Raw genomic sequence first — 22,954 nt, forward strand, 5'->3', positions numbered from 1 at the left:
TCCCTAAAAGGTTAAAGTTCAAACAACAAGGTCCGCAGAAAAGGGCACCCAGTCATCATCATCATCATGGAAGACGTCGAGTTGGCAGTGCAAAGTACACGCACACGGAACAACTAACTCACCCGAACCCCGCTCACAGATACCCTCAGACGAGTCGTCCTGTTTCTTAGAAGCTTTCTCCTGGATCTGAGATGTCAGGGTAGAAGGCCAGTGGTGTCAGCATGTCGTGGTTACAGGGCAGTGTGTCGTCTCTGACGGGACAGCTGAGCGATTTCACACGAGAGCTTCTGACCGAGGGCACTGAAGAAGTCTCCGGTAAGATTACCTGGTGGCATTGACGACTTAGTCAGCTAACAGTTATCCTAAAAGAAAGTAACCATCTTACATGAAGTACAAGTCCACACCATACCGCCCCGATTGCCACCTGACACGTCCACACTTGTCACCGAATAAATGATTGATATGGAGTACGATTGGTGAATGACGGGACCGACTAACGTTCCATTTAAATTTTGTTAAAATTGAGAATGAGAATATGGTTTTGTGTACTAGATGTGAACCAGACAGAATCACGTATACAAAAGCTATTCACGTTCATGACTGAAGAACATTGTCTCAAAATTAACAATGACAGTATCATTTTTCATAAACAACCTGTTCTTTTGCAAAACAACACTGCGTGTTCGAGACAAACGAACAAAACTCCTGACCGTAATTAGTAACCATCTTGATCAGAGTACTGGGAGGTTCTTCGCATGAAGTGTGTTTGTAGGTATGTAGGATTGTACTGTCAGTAAGGACAAGCTATACGGTATACCTCAATCAAAAGCAGACTGTGTAACATTAGTACTGCCCCAGTTTGCAGGGAATGGAATGTGGTTCCACCTGTGTACATGTAGTTGTAATTTGTAAGTGTTTCAAGGCCACAAATGCCCAGCCCCTTTCTGCACATTAGAGAATAATTTATGTCTGGGCAATCTGAGTGTATTGTAGTGCTGTTGATACTTTTCAGGGGGTAGATTTGGTCCTTCACTGATGACACTGCACCTGTCTTGTGTTAGAATTGTTGTACTTTATCACCACATGTGACCCAATGTCACATGCTCTCCAATATTGTGCAATTGTTAATTTAGGCAGTCCTCTTCCTATCATTTGTGCCAAAATATAGTTGGGGAGATGTTTTAGTAATGATAATAGTAAAGCAAGGTGTGCTATCTCGATCAATGACATCATTGTCAATATGTGATGATGCTTATGTGCACATTTCATCATGGTGCTAGTAGAGTTGATAGAGCGTCCATTCAATAATATCTGGAAATTGTGTGTAGATTCTGTGCCAATTCATTCATTTTAAATTCTATTTTTTTTACCTTGCTAAGCAACTGTTGGAATGATAGCTAAAGTCTGTTAACATGTTGCAATACCTCGTTGCATTACCTCATATCTCCATGTTGGTATTGGTTAGGTATATCTGTCAAATATCTGTCTGTGTTTATATAGCCAGTATAACCACCCTTCGGCATAACACACCATTTTCACAGGCGCACGGCGCGAGAGCAGCCTGTTATATTACTGTAACACTGAACAACTGGTCATACCTAACCTTTGCAAATTTAACTGTAAGCATTGTTTAAAACTATCAGTACTTGGCGGCACTGGACATCCAGTATGTTTAACATTTACTAACCATATGATAGTCTGTCCTTGATGTCTGATATTGTGTTGTAATGTAAATGTAAGGTTTGGCTTCAGTATCAGATAGCTTATAAATATAAGTTATATGAATCTCTGCTGATTTCTGTTGTAATCCTAGTGCTAGTAATAGAAATATCAGAATGACAAATTTGAATTTATAGCACTTATTGAGTTAAAGTCAAAAACATTGATGTAAGTGATATACATTTGTAACTGATACCCATACACGCATTACCGGTATGTGATCATCATCATAATAGATGCTTTCTGTAGTAAAACAATTAAGCCATATACAGGGCTCGAAATTCATTTTTTGGGAATAGGTGCTACTGGTGCACCTACACTGAAAATTTAGGTGCACGGAAAGAAATTTGGGTGGACAACATAAATTAAAATGCCAGCGAAACATATTTTCAAACCTCAAGTACTGCTAATTCTACAGCATACTGATAATTACTTACTTAGGCCATTTTTGGGTATAGGCCACTGACTAGGTCTCTCCATCAGGTGTATACTAGTAAATAATGGCCAATTCATGAACACAAAAGCTATTATTTCTTCAAAGCACAAATTAATGGTGCATGATTAATAATATTGTCAATGTGATAATGAAAATCACTCACTCGGAGTCACTCCATACAGGCTCACTAGCTCAGAATATTTGACATTGAGCATTGTTATCTAAGACTAAGAGTAAAGTAGGAAATATCTGCTGCAGAATCTTGCTTATCAGACACTGTTCAAAATGGCAGTTATTTTCCAAGTGTTCTTTAGTTACCTGAAGTAGAGACATAAGAGTTTCAGTTATGCTAATCTGGTCTTTTGTCCTATAAGCCCCAGCCTACTAGTACTAGTAACTCACAGCATTTTGTTGTTTGCCAAGTAGCCAGGAGTACTAACTACTAAAACTTTAGACCTAGTATCTCATAAGTAGTTTTTCTAGCAAATTGATTTTGTTACTGCAATATGAAAGATACCCGTGATAAAATGTGAAAAGACAGCACTCCCTTATCTTCCTGTTGTATGTTATGAAGCTAGACCAATAGCAACATGTGTTACTGTATTGTGCACAGAGCTATATCCTCTTCTGGAGACTCAGTATTTTGAACCATTATTTGAGAAAGGTCTGAAATGAAACGTCTGTTGTTACATGATACTGTCCTTTACAATATTCATCACAGAATATTGATCTTGGATTTGGAAGATTTTAAAGTTACTTTTCCACGCTCGCGTGATTAACAGTATTCAGCAATTCTTATGTCTACCTGCTCTGGTGAAATGATTAATATCAAAGCAAAGAGAGCAAAGATAAAGTGAGTGTTTGTCTACCAGGTAGATTTAGAATCATGCACTGATGCAGTGTATATGGCAAAGGTCATGATGACGTCACCCATACAGTATAGATACTATAATGTGAGGCTTTGTCTCACATGTGAGCTGGGAAAATAAAAGATAAATTATGTAAGGGATTCATAGAAAAATGTCTGGTGTTTCACATCCCAGTTCATCATTGAGATGAACACTGCTTGTAACATGTCAGTACTGTCGAATTAGCTACACGTGTATACATCTTGCTGTTACTTAGAACTGCTGCACAGTCTTGTTGTTTTTGCTAACAAACACTTAAGTCAGTTCATCCTGTGAAAGCAACATTCCACTGCAGCTATGCAGGCAAGAACATATATGTTGTTTATGCTTCTTTTCAGATAAACATTTTGTACCAAACTTTTGCTTCAAACATCACAGAAGACTTGTAGTTGTAATGGCATTTTTACCTCATTTCAACTTCCATGAATCTTAACCTATTCAGCATACACAGTTACTCGCTGCAGTTGTGTTGCTTGGCTCACTTGATACGACTCACACAGCCTACAGTCAGGTCGTCCATCATAATCACTCTAATTACCAGCACCTTTCAAGGTATCCACTTGTTAAAGACATGTGATGCTGTAAATGTTTGTAAAACTTTATGGACCACCCGAGGGTGTTGTATAATTTGTGGGTAGGCCAATGCAGGGGCTGACACCAGCCATATAACTACCTGTTGTTAGGTTCTTAAGCACAAGTTGTTGTGCTGCAGTAGTCAGGTTGGACTTGGAGCCATAGCCATGGCAGAAAGCTCTTTGAAAAGGACTATGAAAAATGTACAAATCAAGGTAATTTAATACTATGTCAGATAGACTGTACCAATAGAGACTATGATTGAATATGTGTATTTTCCCTTGGCCTGATACAAAAAATGTATATTACATTAATTAATCCTAAATATGAATAATGACATGGTCCAAAAAAGATGGCCACGCCCCTTGCTTTGATTATGTCCTTGGAAACAGGATATTCTTATGTTATCATATTACACCAACCACCTGCATATCTTGCACCCTACTAAGTGGTACTTAATCACACAGCTGCACCGTGGTTTATCATCCATTGTTCCCCATCTTGCTTGCTTGTGTCTTGCATTTAAGTTAAAAAGATAGAAGATATTTCTTTTCAATGAAATATAGATCATAGATTTATTCTCGTTGCTAACTTGATCTACAGTCAAATCTGTACCAGCATTTTCAACTGAAATCAATATGTACCTTCCAGAAGCTGTCCGATTTGCTGATATACTGCTAATAGCCAGAGAGTTCATACAAGTCACACTCAAACGACCACATTTTTTAGCTATATTTGGTGGCATAGAAGTATACTTACAATGTGTTATTTATTGTTTTCAGCAATGGAATTTGAGAAGTGAAATGTCTATTTTTTTGTAGATAATAGTAAATAAAGCATTATGTCTTTAAGACAGCCCTATAGAGCAATTTGTGTTTGTATAGTTAGTAGTATTATTTATAGTTACCCAACTTCTAGTTCTATGTAGTAGCTGGGGTCTTGTACCCGAATACATTCCTGTCGCCATTGCAATGATTTTGTGCTGTTTGTTCCAGATGTGGACACAGAACTACGTCTAGCAAAGTCTAAGATTCAGAATCTGGAAGCTGCTGTCCTGACACAGTCTGCAGAGGTGAGCTTGGACAGCCTTTTTGATTACTACAACATGTGCATGTGTAGTACTATTGTCTTACATATGATTATTGGAATACAGTTGTATCACATACTTCAAAACACACTTCAACATTTTCTTTCCAGTTCTTTTTGTTTTGACAAATTGAATTTTTGTATCCAAAATAGGGCACTTCAAGCCATTTTTTGAAATTGAAATCACATTCTATTGATTCATATAAGTGTCAAGGAAAAACTACACTAAAAATGTCCATAGCTTGTCATGCGATCACAGCTATGTGTATTGAAGCAGATCCAATGCAAGAAACAAAGAAAATATAGATTTAAAAAGCAAAAAGCTATCACCAATTAATTGCATTCGAATTCCCTAAGATTACTAAAAAAAAAAGATTAATAGTTGTCACTTGATGAAAAAGGAATAACAGTGCTTCTAGACATGTCAGACTGTAATGGTCACGTGTATGTAAAGACAAGATGGCTGTCATAAGTGTCATTACCCCATGATAAAAATGCTTCAATATGCAATTATGCTGAAGGGTTTGTTTCAAGCCAATAAAATGTTTCCAACTTTCCTGTTAGCATTGATTTGCCATACTAGAGCATGCAGGCTCTGTTAAGTCACCAAGCGCTAGCAGGATAGAAACGCATTGTTGCCCAGATTACCATGGTAGCCGCCTCCCTTGTAGCTGCACCCACAAGGACAGGTACTTACCTATTGACTGGGGTTCTTCACATGCTTTGCTGCTTTGCTAAGCACCGTTCAAGGCTGCAGTCTCATTGGTCAGAAGTCAGGTGACAGATTCACATCCTGTTCTCAGACACACTGATGTTGCCGCTGCTCGGGGGCTATGTTTCAGTTGCAGTCAGGAGAGCGCCTTGGCTGGTCATGTTAGTTTGACCGCCACAAGCAGCCATGCCAGATCTGTTACTTTGTCCTCTGGAAGGGCGGTATGTTGTAACATGTTTCTTGCAGCAAGTTCTGTAGAAGTGTATTAACTGATTCTTGTGGTTGTGTTGAAGTGAATTGATCCACAGTCTCCTCCCTGTGCTCTTTTCCAGTGTGATCGACTTAAGCTGGTCAATGCAGAGCTGGAAGAAAAGGCGGAGGCAGCTGAGCTGCAGGTCAAGCACATCTCCACAGAGTACCGGGCACGTCTGGAGGAGAAGGAGGTTAGTGTGGGAAACTCTGTCTTAAGGAGCTGGAAATACTGCAGATTTGGGCTTCTAAAGCCTGTTTATAGAGTATGTGTAAGATATATGGATATTCTGAACTTGGTCTGTTGCTAGTGTTGGCTGTAATGTACTAATGAGGTTAAGCAAATATTTTTGCTCTTTTTGACACATAATGGTCCAATAGCATCGCAAAATCACATGTTACTGATTATTTAACTGATATATGAGGAGTGCACATGATGAGTACTTAATTGTAACGGATTCAATACACTGTATGTTTAAATCTAAGAAAAGTTTTGTCAGCTGCAAAATTGGAAAACACCATCTGATGACTCAATGATGTGGTGTATTGATGAAGTAGACACTCAGGTAAAAACATTTGTTATACGTGAATCACCACAACAGTACTGGACAACTATAGACAGATTTTTTTGGGTTTTGGAGGCACTTGCCATAGTTTTTCCAGTTGTTGCAGTTCACTTTGTAACACATGAGTGGTAATAAGCTGTGTTTTTGGCTATTTACAAAGTCTGTGCTGTTAAAGAAAAATACAAAACTCACCCTTTCAGAAGGCTATGCTACTTTATCAGACCCATAGAATTTTTGCATTTTTGGTCACCAATTTTTTTTCTTCTTAAGTCTCCAAAGGAAGAAAATTAGAAATTTGAGCAGTACCAGTTATATGCCCACTTTCTAAAACTGAAACAACCGTAAACGTCCAACAGGTTCTCATTATTAGTAGTAAATGGTATCCCTGATAAAAGTACAGAAAGGAACGAGGAAATTCCACTGAACAAAGGTAATTATAAAAGGCCACGCGGCTGGGGGGTTTCAAACGTGAGGTAGCTGCATCAGCTTGCCTGGATTAAGTTACCAAATTACAGCACAGGTGTTGATACTGGACAAAAGACCCTCCATGCTTTGGATCCCAAGCACTTTGATCCAGGACGCAGGCTCAAGTACTTGTCTGCTCTACACAAGATGTATCAATAGGCTCAGCTGTCCTGGAGAGGGCTTCAGCTGTAACGCCACATTTCACGCCACTCCGCCTGCAAGATCCGCCATTTTACAACATCCTGCTCTTTTGTACAACTGTTAACGGCACATGCAGGGAGGAAAATTTGAATTTTGCCATTGTTTCAGAGAACCTCCTAAGCTAAAGGTTTTAAGGATACCGTTAAGTATGAGTACTCTCCTTCAGTGAAGGAAAAATTCTTATGACAAGAAGATTTAGAAATTCAAACAATTTCAATTTTTCTATCAATCACTTGTTGATTTGATAAGTGAGATATAACTGCAAGCAAATTTAGCTTAAATTACCATACTAGTAATTTGTTTCTTACAACAATAAGTAAACAGTCCTAAAAAGGAAAAAACATAGATTGTATATATGTGGCAGTCTTCATCCATCCAAAACAGAAAATTCTGTGATAATTATTCAATATTATGTAAGATTAGTGTAAATGGTGTCTGTGGGTACATTCTCATTTTTTGCTGAAATCTCTTTATTCCCTATAGTTGTATTTTCCTCCAGTCTTATCTGTTCTTGACCACGTTGTATGTCTCTGTAGGTAATAGATATCAACATCTTTTTTATTCTTGTCCTCTTTTTGAAAAATAGACACAATGTCAGAAGGGGTCACATAATGAAGCCAACTAATAGGCTTACGGGGGATGATGGTGTTTACCACTGGATCATCTCTTTTCAATTGTACTTGTTTGGCTGTGGCTGTAACTTCAAATAAAATCCCTCTTAAGTTCTATAATTAAAGCTTAAGTCCATTATTAGAGCTAAGTATGTGGGAAATGTCTGAATATGTTTTATGAGTGCACCGTGTGAAGTCTCTTTGAATCGATCATACTTACATGTACCATTCAATGTTTAGATTGTTGCTTAATGAATTACAAATTTACCTGACCAAGTGATTACAGGCTGGACTGAGCATCAAAAAATGATTCTGCTCATTGATTTTTATAGAGGTTGCAACCTTTTCTAATTGAGTTTAAGAATATGATGTGGATTGTGTTTGTTTTGAATTATATGTAGTTTCCAGGCTTATGCAAGCTTTTGTGTAAGGAATTTTGTCCGCTTTTTTATTCTCAATTTCTTTTCACAGGCTGAAATCAATGAATTACGGCAGTTGCAGCTGACCTCACAAAGTGCACAGAGCCATGTGCTGACATCAGACACCCTCCACACCATCCCCCACTCCTACAGAGACAGTAACCTCCACACCGGAGATGACCTGGACTTCCACGATGTCATCTCCTCACAGATGGAGATCAACCGGCTGTCCAATGAGCTGGCTGGCCTGCGAGCAGAGTGCCAGCACTGGAAGAACAGAGCTTCCAAACAGGTACATTCTTGAAGACTTAGTTGTGTTCCGTTGCATGTACTTTTAACTTTAGCGGGGAAGAAGTCGCTGAGAAGGAAGATTGAAATTAAGACATAGGATGGGCAGTAAGATTCTGTCTTTCACACAGATAATAAAAGTTAGTTCAGAACAAATTCTTCATTTTTGTGACTATGTTTGATATTCTTCATTTTTCATGATTTTTGAAGTAGATCCTTCATTATTTCTTGAAAATGAATAAAGCAGCCTTTTCTTGCAAATCTTAACATTTACATTAAAAGGAGCTCACAATTGACTGCACAATTGTATGCATGTAACCTTAATTTCTACACTAGAGATTTCATAGTGAACAATATAAATGTATATCCTATCCCAGGAACATGCCGATCACACCATCACACCTGAGCAGGTATCCCAGCTACAGAGGGACCTGGAGGACACGTCTCACCAGGTGCAGGCGTTGAACAAACAGCTGCAAGCGTATCAGGCTGAGAAATCCAGCCTGTCCCTCCAGATGACTCAGCTGACAAAGACAAAGGCTGAGCTGGCTGAGGAGCTGGCCAGAGGAGGGGAGGAGAGGCAGCAGCTGGAGACAGAGTTGACTGACTCAAGGTCGAACTGCTGTAGGCTGGAGAAAGAGCTGGATGTGTACAGAAGAGAAAAAACTGAACTTGAGGGACTCATCACAAGTAAGCTATGCTTGCAGAATGAATGAGGTTAATGAAAGTAGCTGATAACAGAGAAAGTTGGAAATACATTGAATTTATATAAATGTGTTTTTTTAGTTGTTAAAGGATGTACATAGGATAGGATCTATAACAGTAACTGCCTCCTCGAATGTAGTTGGAAGTGATTCAGTAATCTACATAAGTCTTTATCCCCTTCCCATCACTTTGCACATCATAAGCAGAATGCCTGCATAGTGCGCCTTATATGACTCCTGGTACATTTCTCACTTCTCAGAACAGGACATATGACTTAAATACTGTGTGTTGTGTTTCAGGCCTGCAATCTGAACAAGACAAGCTGCTCCATGAGAACAAACAGGTCAGCCATGCCTTGAATGCCACTAAAGAAAGACTTTGGGAGGAGTTGGAATCCCATCATGTACAGTGGACTTTCTTCCTTTCAGTCTGCTCTTGCATTGCATTTCACCAACTTCTACTGGACTCAAATTTTCAAATCTGTTAATAACACTTCTCTACACCAATAAAATTCATGTCGTAAACGCTGCAATGCTTTCTACCTTGCGCCTAAAAAATATTTTGTGGTGTTAACACACGGTATGAGTACTTAAAAAGCATGTGTTTGATGTACTAGTATAGTCCAAATCAGCAAATTTGTTGCTGCATGATGTATTGAAAGTTGAGACAGTTGTTAACCGCTCCTCCCCTGCCCTGTTGTGTGCAGGCCTCCACCAGTACCATGCTGCAGGACCTGCAGGACGTCAGGGAGAGGTTCAGGCAGGAGTCAGGTGACAGACTCGCCACCCTGGCAGAGAAGAGGTGCGACATTGCCAACGAAATGGCCGACATTGGGGAACAGGTGTGTAAGAGATTGTTATTATGCCAGATTCCTTTTCAGCAACTGTATCACTATTATAATATAAGCTGCAAGGTTCTGTGACAAGCATGTCATACTGTTTGCTTTACAGGTGTAGATATCCATGTCTATCTACTTCATTGTGATACATTAGACGACTGTCTTTTCAGACATTTTACCACTGTCACATTAAGAGCCAATTTCAGCAACAAGAGAACTGTACTGACTGTGCATGCTGTAAACTGTGTCTATACTTTCTTGACTTCTTCATGTAATAGAGAAATTCCTTATGTATGGTGTAAAAAGTGATTACAGCCGTGTCTTTGGCATCTTCCTCATCAGATATCTGAAAGCAGGAGTGTGGTTGCAGAACTGGAGGCAGATTCTGATGAGGTTCACCGTCAGACAGTGGAGATGATGGAGCAGGTGGGCAGTCCGCAGCACAGGGAGATCACACAGAGGATTGTGGACTCTCTGGAGGAGGAGAACAGGCTTCTACACACTCACAACCAGCAGCTTCTGGCACAGGTATGGGGCAGGGGGATTCATTGGGATCATGAAGGCAAACAATGTTATACATATTTTGACGTACATTGTAAGTACAGCTACATGTGCATTGTAATAGCTATGCGTTTAGAGGCAATGTAACAGTGGCATTGAATGACCGAGAGGCTAGGCTAGCAGATGTGTGATGGAGAGGTCACAGGTTCAATTCCTTGGCAGTGGAAGGAAATGGATGGGCTCTGCTTTCCAATATCGCAACCTTGCCGGTGATTATGGCATGGAACTATCTTTTACCTTTTGCCTGATGTAACCGTTACATCATGACATGTGTTATAGATGGGTTTTCCACTTTTACAGGTGGAAGAGCTGGAACATTCTGTCTCCTCGCTTGTCAGTGAGAGAGAGCAAGATGAAGACATCATCATGACTCTCAATCAAGAGATCAACACAATAAAAGGTAAAGATACCTTTTGATGTAAAAAACAGCAGAAATTACATCAACTAATGTTCTGAGTTTCATTCGTTAGGACAAACCATAATATTTATAATTTATATTATATTTATAATCAAATTTTTATTGATTAGAGTCAGGAACTTTCAATGCACTTAAGTTCTGTACGTAGATTGCAACAGTGTGGTGACTAGGTTGCTAGTGCATGAATGTCCAGCTTATGTTTTTAGAACTATAACAATTCCTTTCCTTCAGGAAACCCAGTTGGTGACATGACCCTGTTGAACCAGCTGAGAAGGTCGGACTCTGAGCAGACCCTGGGTGCTTCAGCAGACAGCGACACAGAAAGTGCCGTGGAGAAAAACACACCCCAGCCACAGGGCACATCAGCCTTAGGGCGCATGCTCAGTGTGCAAGACAACATCAAGCACAAACTCAGCCCTCTCTCTAAGATGCCAAATGACGACACAGAGTATGACGGGTCAGTCAGCTCGCACATGTCGTCTGAGAGTGACCTGCGCAGTTCAGATCTCAGTGATGCTGTGTCCATCCTACAGGTAGGAAGGCTAAGATTTTCTAGTCAATGGGTGTTGGACAAGGGAGGGTGATATGCACATTTGTAATACTAAAGAAGTGTTTTTGAACAACAGTTTTAAACAAATCCAGTCAGATATTGTATTCTGTGGCCATTGAAATATTTTGTCATTTCCCCCAGAACCAGGTACAAGACTACGAGCGTGAAATTGAGCACTTTGAGATGGTGAGGTCTGACTGGCAGAATGAGAAGGATGCCCTGGAGACTGTTCTAGTGAAACTGAGGGACCAGCTGAAGGAGAAAGAGTACAACCTGTCCGTGCTTATGGCGCAAAAGGTAGCTTTTTCATAGATGGTACCCTGATGTAACAAACATGACAAAGTTCTTAGAGCAGCTTGGAAGTTATTCTAATCTGTTTTATAGATTGTACATTTTGCTATGCACACATTATTGTGATAGACTTAGCTTTTGCTCATGTGTTGTTTTGATCTGATATTCCCAGGGTCTGATGGACCTTGAGAAGCAGCAGGGAGGACAGGACAGTTCTGCAGAGGAAGCGGAGGTGGAATCTCAGGTGCAGCAGCTGCGGCAGGAGCTGGAGGAGCTGCAAGAGGCCAAACAGCTGCTGCAGGCAGAACAGGTGCACAGGAACATTTACTCCGCATTTTCCCCCAAAAATGCCAACTTCCAGGAAAACCAATAGTTGGATATTTAACTTTAACTATTAGTTGTGTGCTTGGTACTGACTCCTGTCATGTGGCAATAAGGAATACTTGTTAAAGTGTCTGCATGTTTGGTTTATGGAATTGTAAAAAGATGCAGCATTCATTCTTGACATAGTATGATAGCAACTTGTATGTAACTTAACTCTGATGTTTTCAGAATGACCTGCAGGAGACTGTGGATCAGCTGAACATGAGCAGGGATGACCTGGAGACATCTGTGGCCAGTCTGAAGGGAGAAAAAGGTAAGAACTGTTCTGAGACAGTCTCATAGATATGGTAGATCTGTTCAAAATTACACATTTCTTCACAGTTTTACAAGTTACAAAGTCCATAGCCTAACTTTCATCAATTCAGGGCTCATGGTTACTTTCTGCATGTCAGACATCATTTTGGAATGTCAACCTAAGGAAGTGTGCCATTATTTTTGTGTAGGGTGTATCGAAAGTACATTTTGTATCTCTGATCTCAAAACAGTTCTTTTGTCAAATGTTACTGTACATTATGTCATGTACATGGGAACTTCTGCCCATCCTACAGGGAATGTGGAAGACCTAAGCATGGAGTTGGAAGACTTGAAAACTCAGCTTGTGACAAAGGATGAAGAAGTTAGTCAGGTAACTGAGGAAAAGGAGGTTCTAACCCAGGAGTTAGAAACACTTGATCATCAACATCAAGAGGCCTTAGCACATCTCATTGAAATCAGGAATCAGCTGACAGATAAACTGGAGGCATCTGAGACACAATTACAACAGACCAAAGAGGAGAAGGAGAGTTTGGCTCTTGAGCTTTCAGAATTGAAAGACCAAAATGATACAAACATAGAACTGCAAAAAGAGGCAAATCGCGAGAGAGACGAGTTACAACAGCAGATGCACCTTCAAAAAGAGGAGCTTGAAAACATCAGAAGAGAGTTAGAAGATGTAGAACAGAGGTATAGAGAATACAGGGAGGAGACAGCAGAGACAGAGGATAAGGCTGGAGAACTGAACGATAAGTTGGAACAGATGGAGGTGGAACTGGCAGCATTACGGGATGAGAGGTGTAGGATGGAGGCAGACAATAGGCAGACAGTAACTCAGCTGGAGCAGGAAGTTCAAAGGATACAGGAGAGGCTCGAGGAAGCAAGCCAGGCTGTAGAAGAGAACAGGAAGGAGGAAGAAATGCTCCAAGAACAAGTGGAAGAAGATGTCAGTATACCAAGATCTCCTTCAAGAGAAGATGAGCTTAAGAGACAACTACAGGAGCTGCAAGGAAAGGTAGATGCACTCGGGAAAAGTGTATTGGAGAAGGACACACTTCTTGATGCGCTTCGGGAGGAGAAAGAGAGTCTCCTGACTGAACTGCACCAGGGGGACAGAAAGCTGTTAGAACAGAGCAGACAGTATGAGAAAGCCATTCAGGAACTCACCAGGGCCAAGGACAACGACGCAGGCACACTGGAACAGGAGCATGAAAAGCTGGTCAAACTCTGTCAGGAGAGAGAATTCACCATCACGGAGTTGACAGCAAAGTGTGAGCAGTTACAGGGAGATTACGAGGACACCAAAGAAATGCTGCAGTCAACTGTTGAAGGGCAGGAACAACTTGCTGAGATGTTGAAAGGCAAGGATGCCGACATAAGCAGCCTTAGAGACTTAAACAACTCACTCAAAATGGAAGAGGAACAGTTGGAAAAAGTTGTGAAAGAAAAGGATTCAGTAATTGAACATTTAGAGGGACTTGAAGGACAGCTCACCAGATTAAGAAATGAAAACCAAAGTTTACAGGATGAGCTCAAACAAAAAAGTGCCTCACAAAGTACAGGAAGTACCCTCGACATCATCACTGAGTTGGAATCTGAGATCACAGAATTAAACCAAAGGCTGGCAGATCAGGAAGCTGATATTGGGGAGTTAAGTGACATTGTCACAGAAAAAGATACGACCATCGAACAGCTAGAGGAAACAATAGCCATGCAAAAGGCAACCTTAGAGGAATTTGAAAAACATCAGGACAATGAGGTGTCAGAAGTGCGTACAGAATTGAGAGAGGAAGTGGAACAGGTGGAAAGTAACCATGTATGTCATTTGGATGTTGAGGTTCAGACAGAGGAGGAGAAAGTGTCCACAGAGCAATCTTCAGAAAAGTTAAGACCATGCGAGGAGTGTACAAAACATTTGCAATCTTTAGAGGGGATCGAAGCAGAAATTCAGAAACTCAGAAAAGAAAATATTTCCCTCACCTCACTGTTAGAACAGAAAACAAACTCTGTTGCTAATGATAGGATAATAAATGTAGACCATATCCAGGATAAGATGCATGCTTTGGCTGCAGAGAAAGAGCAGATATTGGGAGTACTAAATGAGAAGATGCGAGAATGCAGCAGTTTGAAGGGAGAGATTCACAGATTGGTAGATCAAGTCACAGCAGATAAAGCTTCTGTAGCACAGCTCAACGAACAGAATAAAAAGCTGTCTGAACAACTAGAGGGACCAAACAAGGACATGAGCAAGGAGGCGATTCAAAATTTGTCCAGAATTATAAATGATAAAGACATGGAGATTGAAGCTCTGAAGCAGAAGTCAGACACATTGCTTCAAGTGTTGCAAGACAGTGGGGAACAGCAAGGGGGAGCTTCCACTGCCCAGTATCACCAGGCTGTGCAAGAGAGGGACATGCTGCATGGACAGGTCCAGGCCCTGTTGTCTGAAAGGCAGCAGTTGGCCACAGCTATCAACACACAGTACCAGGACAATGTGCAACTCCAGGAAGTGGTCAGAACTGTTCAAACAGAGCTCTCAAACGACAGCTATAGCAACACCAACCTGCAGGTAGACTATAACAACTTGGTTCTGCAAATGGAAGAGAAACAAAAGGCTCTGAACACTTTGCAGGAAGAGGCACTGAAAATGAGACAGATGCTGCAAGACATTACCAAAGCCAAAGACAGACTTTTTGAGGACAGAAAACAGACAAACTCCCTTGTAAATGATAATCTCCAAGACTTAAATGAAAGCATTGAATCCCATGAAAAGTCTATCCAGGAAAAAGACGTAAGAATCCAGGCCTTGACAGAGGAAGTTAAGACTGTTGCAGCAGCCCTTGCGACAAGGGAAGGAGAGGTGACCTACCTGCAGGGACAGGTGCGTAGTCTGGCGTCCCAGCTGCAGTCGCTACAGGTGGAACTTAGAACGCTTCAGGAGGAGAGTGACAGGAACATCCACAGGGCTAACGACAAGGACACAGAGGCACAGACTCGACTGGAGGTCAACAAGAAACTGACTGCATTACTGCAGGAGAAGGAGCTGGAGAATGCTGGGCTGAGTGAGAGGGTGGGAATTCTGGAGAGGCTGGTGAAGGAACATGCTCAGGGGGCCTCGCATGCACAGATTCTCATGACAGAGGCTGAAGACAAGCAAAAACAGGTGAGTACTACTACTACCACCTCATGTATTTATTCTGACATTACTATTTCCTATGAGTGTATTGATATGCACTGAGGTGCCAACCTGCTGTGTTGTCAAGCTGAACAATTATAGCAATAGGCCAACAGTCAGTTATCCTGTATTTGTAGAGAGTCTCATTATTTAATACTTGCAGGTCAAAAGGTATATGAATTTCTTTAGTTCCCTATGTATTTGCAATCATGAGATTTATTGTATTTTTACTGTCCCATCACAACAGATCAGTTCCCTGTTGGAGACCAAGAGGCGCCTGGAGGGTGAGGTGGGAAGACTTAGGGAACACCTGTTACAGGTGGGGGAAACTGTCCTGTGTATGCTTATTAATGTGCATTGCTCCTGAACATAGCATAAAGGACTGCTCTATGCACCTATCCTTTTTGGACACACCTATCACAATGGTAAAAATGTAGCTCCAAGAGAACACATGAAGTTGATGAACACAATTGTTGTCTGTTGTGTTTATAGGTATAAGTGCCAGTATGGCAGCTAAGTCTATGCTGAGTCAAGTTGTTTTTCTATACCTTCATGTGACTCCTAATGACCAACTGAATGGTGAGCTTCAACTATGAAATCTTGATGAATGAATAGAAGTATTTAGTTTAGTAAAGTATCATCTCTACTTGTATAGGTAGAGGATGGGTACACACAAGAGGCTCTACTGGCCGAGGAGAGAGAAAAGGACCTGAGGAATAGGCTGGCCCTTTCTGAGGAGAAAGTCTTTTCATCTTCCACTGCTGCAGAAAGTGCAAAGTAAATATCCCCACTTCATCTGACATGGTTTTTCACTGCATAAAGGTGTATCAGATGTGTCAAAGTTTGTGGTAAATGATTGATTTAAAGATGGTGATGGTCGTGTTTTGGCCAACATGCAATGTACACATTTGAAATCTGTCTTAAATGTTAAAGATACAGACAATAGCGCCTTCTGACATTTACTTTGCAGTCTGCTCACAGTAGATTTTACTTATTTTACATAATGACGCTTACACTTGTATCTGTGCAGCCTCCAGGCTAATGCCCAGGTGGAGGACCTCCTGGGACAAATCCGAGCGCTGACGTCCCAGAGAGACACGGCCAACCTGCAGCTGTCCCAGGCACAGGAACAGATCCAGCAGTACGCACTGTCTCTTAGCAACCTGCAGGTCGTCATGGAGAGGTTCCAGCAAGGTACAGAAATTAATAAACTTTACTTAACTATGAAGTTGTTCGGAACCTTGATTTTCTTTTGGGTCATTGTGTACTCATGGTTTGACGTTCAGCTATTGAAAATTTTGCAATGTTTTCATAGTAAGGTGTCAAATGCTCCCGCCATAGATATGTGCCTACTTAAGTCTTGAATGAAATATTTTATTCTATGTCCCCCCTGTAGAAGAGAAGGCCATGTATGCATCTGAGTTAGAGAAGTACAAGAAAGATGCTGAGCTGGCCAGAGGACAGTTGGAGCAGTTGGTCAGCAGGAACGCAAGCTTACAGGTAGGAGAAGGAAAATTAAGAGCATTCCCACAAAGTTTCTTGGTAGAGTTACCTCCAATATAAAAGATTTAAATGAACTGTATATGGGTTTCTCCCACTCTCTGCATAGTCCCCTTTAAGACAGCAGGTGAAATATCCTGCATTTGCCTGTAATTGTTGCAATGTTTTGTCATTCACAGGAGGAACTGGATGAAGCAAAGGAGGCATTAGAGGGTGCGGCAAGATTGACAGAACAGATGGACAGAAAAGAAGAGCAGATTATGGCTCTTCAGCATGAAGGTTAGTGGTTCTCCTGTTCAGTGCATCTAGTTTCAATGCTGCACTAATGAATGTAAAGAAAGATATCTAAAAGCAATCACAGCTGTTTTATGTGTGTGCATGAGAACAGAAGTAAGAATTGAGACTGACAGTATAGAGTTGATACACGTTACTTTTGCCAGTCAGAGTGTGTAAGCACCAACAAGTGCAGGCTAAAATGTAACTGTCCTAAATTCAAGTTTCCTTCAAAGCAGGAAAATGTTTAATATTTTGTTGTGACAGTTATCATGATATACATTTTATGTTGGAGCTTGAGTATAATAGGAATTGTTTTGCAGGGTAGCTGTCAACACATACATTTGTGTATGTAATCTGTGGTAAAATTACACAAAGAGTAGTTAAACTTGTAAGGGAAACTGAAGAAAAAAAGGGGGAAAACACTATATTCACCTGGTTGCTTTGTGCTGGGGGATTCTTTGGTGGCAGACCTGGTGGTCAGTGGTTGGTGCTGTCCCTGTGATGGTGGTCAGTGGTTCCTGTGGTGTGGGTGTGACCCTGTATGGATGGTTGTGTAATCTCAGCTGGCAACTGTGAGTCTAACTTCACATCCTCACGGTGCAAGCTGGGATCGCTCAAACTTCTCAGCTCTGCTTCAGTCCTTCTGTTATGTTTACCCTGCTGAACTTGGTGCACTGGCACAACTTCGTGTGTGGGCATTTTCCTATCAGAGACCTTTGTCTGTCTAAGAGAATTAAGGTTTCTTTCTTTTTAATTTGGAAAAATGGTTGATTTTCATCTGCATTACGGCAGCTATTGCTATTGCTATTATTTTCTAAATGGCAGGAAGGTTTGGTAGTTTGTTGGTGTGTGCCCTGAAAAAACTAATGGTGCCTCATAATGACTTTCTGTCAGGAAAAATATCTGGTAATACACGCCTACTGAAATAGTCTTTGCATGAAGACTTTAAATCAAAGACTTTGAAATATGCACCATTTATTTGTTGTCAGCTGTACATGTAGATGATTAGAAAGTTGTCCTACACAGTCATATGTCATATAATTCAGTTATAAACATAGTGCTAAAATAGTCTTGATTCAGTAACAAAGTTACCTGCTATGTATAGTGTAGCTCAGCAACCACGATTGCCACAGACTACATACAGCAGAAATCAGATATATGTGTTCAACATTAATGACCTCATTCATAGTTTTTCCTGTTACTGTAATTGTGGTCATATTGTGATGTTTTTAGTCTGTAATAGAATTGTTATAAGTTTTCTGTAAAAATGTAGTAAAAAATGTGTGAAGCTTGTTCATTTGATGTAAAGGTCATGTGAGGTGACAATAACAAGGTCAAGTTTTTGGTGTTGATTTTATGATTTGATAATCTTTTAGACCCAGCTTTGAAAGTGAAGTTTTCAAATTGGTTCATTCAATGACTGCACCACATACTTTTACCATTTAGAGCAATTCACATTCTACTGTAAAGGAAGGTTTAGCACATCTACCTACTATTATCCTGGAGAGGCCCAGATTGCCATTAATGCTATGTCTGCCCTTATGAGGCACTGGGACTACTGCATCAGGAACTGATTGGATGGGATACAAATCAATCTGTTCCTCATGCATGGCTCACAGTGCTGTCTTGTACAGCCTATTCAGGATATACTAAGCCATTTGACAACAACAAAACTGATGCTGTGGTGCACTACATATACATAAATTTCTGCATTGCAAATTGCAGCCATCCATGGTCAAGAATTAGCCAAGATTTGTTTTCAAAATATATCTTCTTTTTTTTAAATGTTCTGCTCGTAAACTAAGGATACAGAGCATTATGTGTGTAATATGCTAATGTCAATTACACATATCTGCTATAGGTGAACATTTTCAGTTAAAAGATTTTGAATTTTTCATTGTATTTCAAAAGGTATGTTGCTAATCACTGTCTTTTATTTTTCATTGTATGTCTGAGTAATATTTCCCAGCAAAATACATATTACCTTACATTAAAAAAAATCCAGTCAAACCCTTTCTTAAGTACTGTTTTTACCTCGTTGTCTGTTGCACTCTTTGCTTGTTTGACATGTATGCTATAAGGTGTCCCACCACACAGCCTGTTGATGAGTGGACAAGGTGTTTATGCCTGGATGTCCATGTTTCTCTGTCTCTGCAGTTGATGATCGGGACCACACAATAGAGGAGTACCAGCATAGATTAGATCAGCTGTCATCCAGCAATGAGGCAAGCGTTGAAAAGTAAGCACTGACATACTTTTATGAATAAACTAAGCAATGACTTGAAGCATGTACAGGTGGTATGCCACCAAAATGACTGTTCAATGAATGTTTTGATATAGATAGGTAGTTGAAAGTTCCCTGTGCATTGAGTAGGAGAAATTTCAGGCAGGGCATTCTCCTTTCCCATGGCTGTTCTTTTGAAAGCAAGAAGTGTCCACATGTTTGAACTATTGATTGGGATGACTCTTGAGCTCTCTTTGTTTCCAGGCTTCTGGTGAAGAACCTGTTCATGGGGTACTTCATGGCTCCCCCCAACAAGAAGGCAGATGTCCTCAAGCTGATCGGCAATGTCCTGTCCTTCAACATGGAGGAAATGGAGAAGGTAACTTATTCTTCCAACTTTAGTGAGAGTCTATCTGTTCTGAAGAAATAGTCTTTGTACTGTATGCAACAATAAGGACATGTTGATGAAACAATACTGCCCTCTGTAGATCTACATCAGTGGTACAAAGCCTGTGTATCCATTCAGTACACAAAAACTCATAATTTTTAATGAATGTAGGTAGGAGGTTAGCAATAGTGCTAACAAAGATAATGAGAGTTAGCATCTGCACTTTGTAGATCTACAGGGACCATAACTATTTAGTAGATTATTAAAAGAGTCTACTTGTGTGTCAAATGTGTCAGGTGGGAGCAGTGCCCAGGAAAGGGTGGCTGACAGGGTGGTTGGGAAGGAAGGAGGACACCTCTCCTACCCAGCATCCTCCGTCATCTCCATCAGCAGCCAGGGCTGGCACCTCTCAGCTGGACACTGTAAGTACCTGGTCTTCTTTTGTCACAGTCTTTGTTAATTAAAGTAACGATGCCGTTACACCAGAGTGACCAACTTTGCCCTGTAATGACTCCCGTTAACTATGTTTTAAATTTATGCGTGAAGGATTACTGTTAAGTCAAGGACCTCATAAGGCACCGTAAGGCACTTGTTTCAAATTTAAGATGTTCAGGTAAACTACCATCAATTGGAGACAATAACAGTCAATGCCTTGTTCCAGTCCTTTACTCAGATGTTTGTGAAGTTCCTGGAGACTGAGTCCACCCCCACGCTCCAGCCCAGACTGCCTGCCGAGGAGATGGCACGAGAACAGCAGCAGAGAAGGAAAGTCGGAAACGAGGGATTGGCATTCAATCCATTCACTGCACCATTACGAACCTCAGCTGCACCTGCTACATCAGGCCCAGGGGATGCCCATCCCCTGATGAAGACAGTGCCTGTCCCAATGCTGACTTCTGCACCTCTGCTGGTGCCAGAGCCAGGTACTGCAATAAACACTGTACAGGGTACCTCCTCCAAGCACAGTGACAATGTTCTCAGGGAAATTCTACAGCAATGAATACTCCTGATCCCAAAAAAATTCTCCTCTACATTGTCATTGGGTATAAATTATTACTGAGCTGAAAATAAGAAATGTTTCAATAGTTTGGTTCAAGTTGCTATGATGATGGAATTGTCATCTAAAGGTAGCTTTTATTAGCTTCAATCCATGATATGGTCTCAGTGTTCATCTTGATTCTTAGAAAATTTTATGCGAAGAGCTGTACTTCAGATATTGTTAGTACTTGAGTATCTTCAGGTTGGGTAGATCTACTGAAATGTTCCAAAAGTGGAGTTGGTTGTAAATTTGATTGAATAATGTATTTATTTACACCATAGTGACCAGCTTTGCTCTGTAATGACTCTTGTTAACTAATAAGAGTCTGTTGCACCATACCACACTAGTATGTGTGAGTCTAGATCTGTTCAGTACAATAGAACTTGCAACCCTTGTCCACTTGTTACTTTTGCCAACTCTCCTGTTCATCTGTAGTCAAGAATGTTGCACTTATTGTGCCTGTACATATACTGGTGTTCCATTTTGAAAGGATAGCAAGTGAACAGGCCTTTCTTGATTGGAGTTGTAGAAGGGAAGAGTTTTAACATAATGAAATGTTAAATGATCTATCCTAATGATCATATTCTTCATAGCCTGGTTCTTTCAGCACCTTATTGACATTGCAAATGTGCAGGTCTTTGTAATTTGTGGGATGGTCAGAGGATTATTCTTCCACTTTGAATGTCTAGTTTGATGTCAAATATTTAAGATATATTGAAAGCAATTTGACAAAAAAATCACTATGTATATTTCTGGGGGAAAGGAGTTATTACAGTCAACAGACACTATGATTTAAAAATGATTTATTCAATGTGACATTGTATCTTATTACTTTACCATTAGCGGAAAAAGAATACTTTGATGCATTTCATAGTCTCTGTTTGTTTCTACTTTCAAGTATTATGACCTTGAATTGGACCAAACACAAAAAACTCTCAGTTATGCAGAAGAACACTGAAGTAATTACCATTATAAGTTGTTGTGGGTATAGATATCAGCAATGATGTTGAAATAGTATTGTTCATCAGTCGTTCCATGTGGTCATTTCTGAGTGAAGATAAAGTTTAACAGTTGAAGCACATGTTTTGTGCAATACATTTATTTAGGAAGAGATGGGTTAATCAAGCTCTAGCTGAAGGCACCTTTGGTTTGACAACAAAAACTTTACAGCTGAGTTAATGACAAGAGAAACACAGGCCATATGGCCAGCACTGGAAAGATATTTGTCAATCCTTTGATATTTGATCATAAGCACAATAGAAACTTTCTAAGTTAGACAACTTTCCACATATAATTCTGTCTATATCTGAGGTGCAATGAGTAAGTTGTTAATGATGAAACAGGCTTAATAATTTTGTCTTTAATGGTAGCACTTTATATGACAGGTAAACTCAAGTTCGTCTTTTTAAACTTTTCATCACACCTAGTCATAATTCCTGGATCATACTTCATAGTGCCAAGACAAAAATGACAACAGAAAGTTTCTTGTAAACTTTGTATCATATAAATCTGTTATAAAACATGCCATTGGAGGCATACATGTATGTAGTGCTCAGGAGAACATCCTCTGTACAATCCAATATCATCAGAACCAGAATGTGTGCTCAAGCTCAAATCCTTGCCACTGATAAATTAACATCAGACTGAACATATATTTATGTCATCTCAAATGTGGAAAAATCAAGTTGTGGTTGCACAGAAAATGTTAGGACAATCTGGTTACTTGAGAAATTGGGGATTTATGTTTAGAGGAGACCTTGCTTTTTTTTTGTCCACATTATGCCTTAGAAATGGGACGAAGTTCATAACTATAGGTGTATATAGTGTACACATCTGTATATTAGGCAGTTGAAATAATTGAAGTTTGCTGAATTGTAAAATAAAGTATTTTGAAAGGAACATGTTGCTTGAGGGAAATAATTGTTCTCCACTTCTTAATTAAACTAGGACTTGGATATGCTTTTACCAGATTAATGTCCAGAGAATGTTCCCGATACATGTATAAGATTGAATCTAGTACACAAAATATGGATATGACCTTGTTCCAAGACCAGAAGTTTGCATGAATATCGGGATAATAGATAAGGTTTCCCCTGATATGAATCATGGGATATTTGCAT

General features: G+C 40.2%; 1 protein-coding gene across 2 annotated transcripts; it reads left to right on the plus strand.

The window, feature by feature from the left end:
• Positions 1 to 37: 37 nt before the first annotated feature.
• LOC136433007 (thyroid receptor-interacting protein 11-like) lies at positions 38 to 22,733 on the plus strand. Of its 2 annotated transcripts, none has more exons than XM_066424747.1 (23): positions 38 to 315; positions 4,632 to 4,708; positions 5,767 to 5,877; positions 7,998 to 8,237; positions 8,611 to 8,923; positions 9,238 to 9,341; positions 9,645 to 9,779; positions 10,119 to 10,304; positions 10,638 to 10,737; positions 10,987 to 11,288; positions 11,447 to 11,602; positions 11,769 to 11,906; positions 12,149 to 12,233; positions 12,529 to 15,395; positions 15,655 to 15,726; positions 16,063 to 16,184; positions 16,438 to 16,601; positions 16,804 to 16,907; positions 17,087 to 17,186; positions 19,341 to 19,422; positions 19,672 to 19,786; positions 20,092 to 20,217; positions 20,457 to 22,733. In XM_066424747.1, the coding sequence occupies exons 1-23, from the start codon at positions 222 to 224 to the stop codon at positions 20,793 to 20,795; spliced, it is 6,132 nt and encodes a 2,043-aa protein (XP_066280844.1). In that variant the 5' UTR covers positions 38 to 221; the 3' UTR covers positions 20,796 to 22,733. The 2 variants fall into 2 exon arrangements, with proteins under 2 accessions (XP_066280844.1, XP_066280845.1); XM_066424748.1 differs by having other exon boundaries at positions 9,238 to 9,281.
• The last annotated feature ends 221 nt before the right edge of the window (positions 22,734 to 22,954 follow it).

Source organism: Branchiostoma lanceolatum, chromosome 4, assembly GCF_035083965.1.
Source record: "Branchiostoma lanceolatum isolate klBraLanc5 chromosome 4, klBraLanc5.hap2, whole genome shotgun sequence".
Taxonomy (NCBI): domain Eukaryota; kingdom Metazoa; phylum Chordata; class Leptocardii; order Amphioxiformes; family Branchiostomatidae; genus Branchiostoma; species Branchiostoma lanceolatum.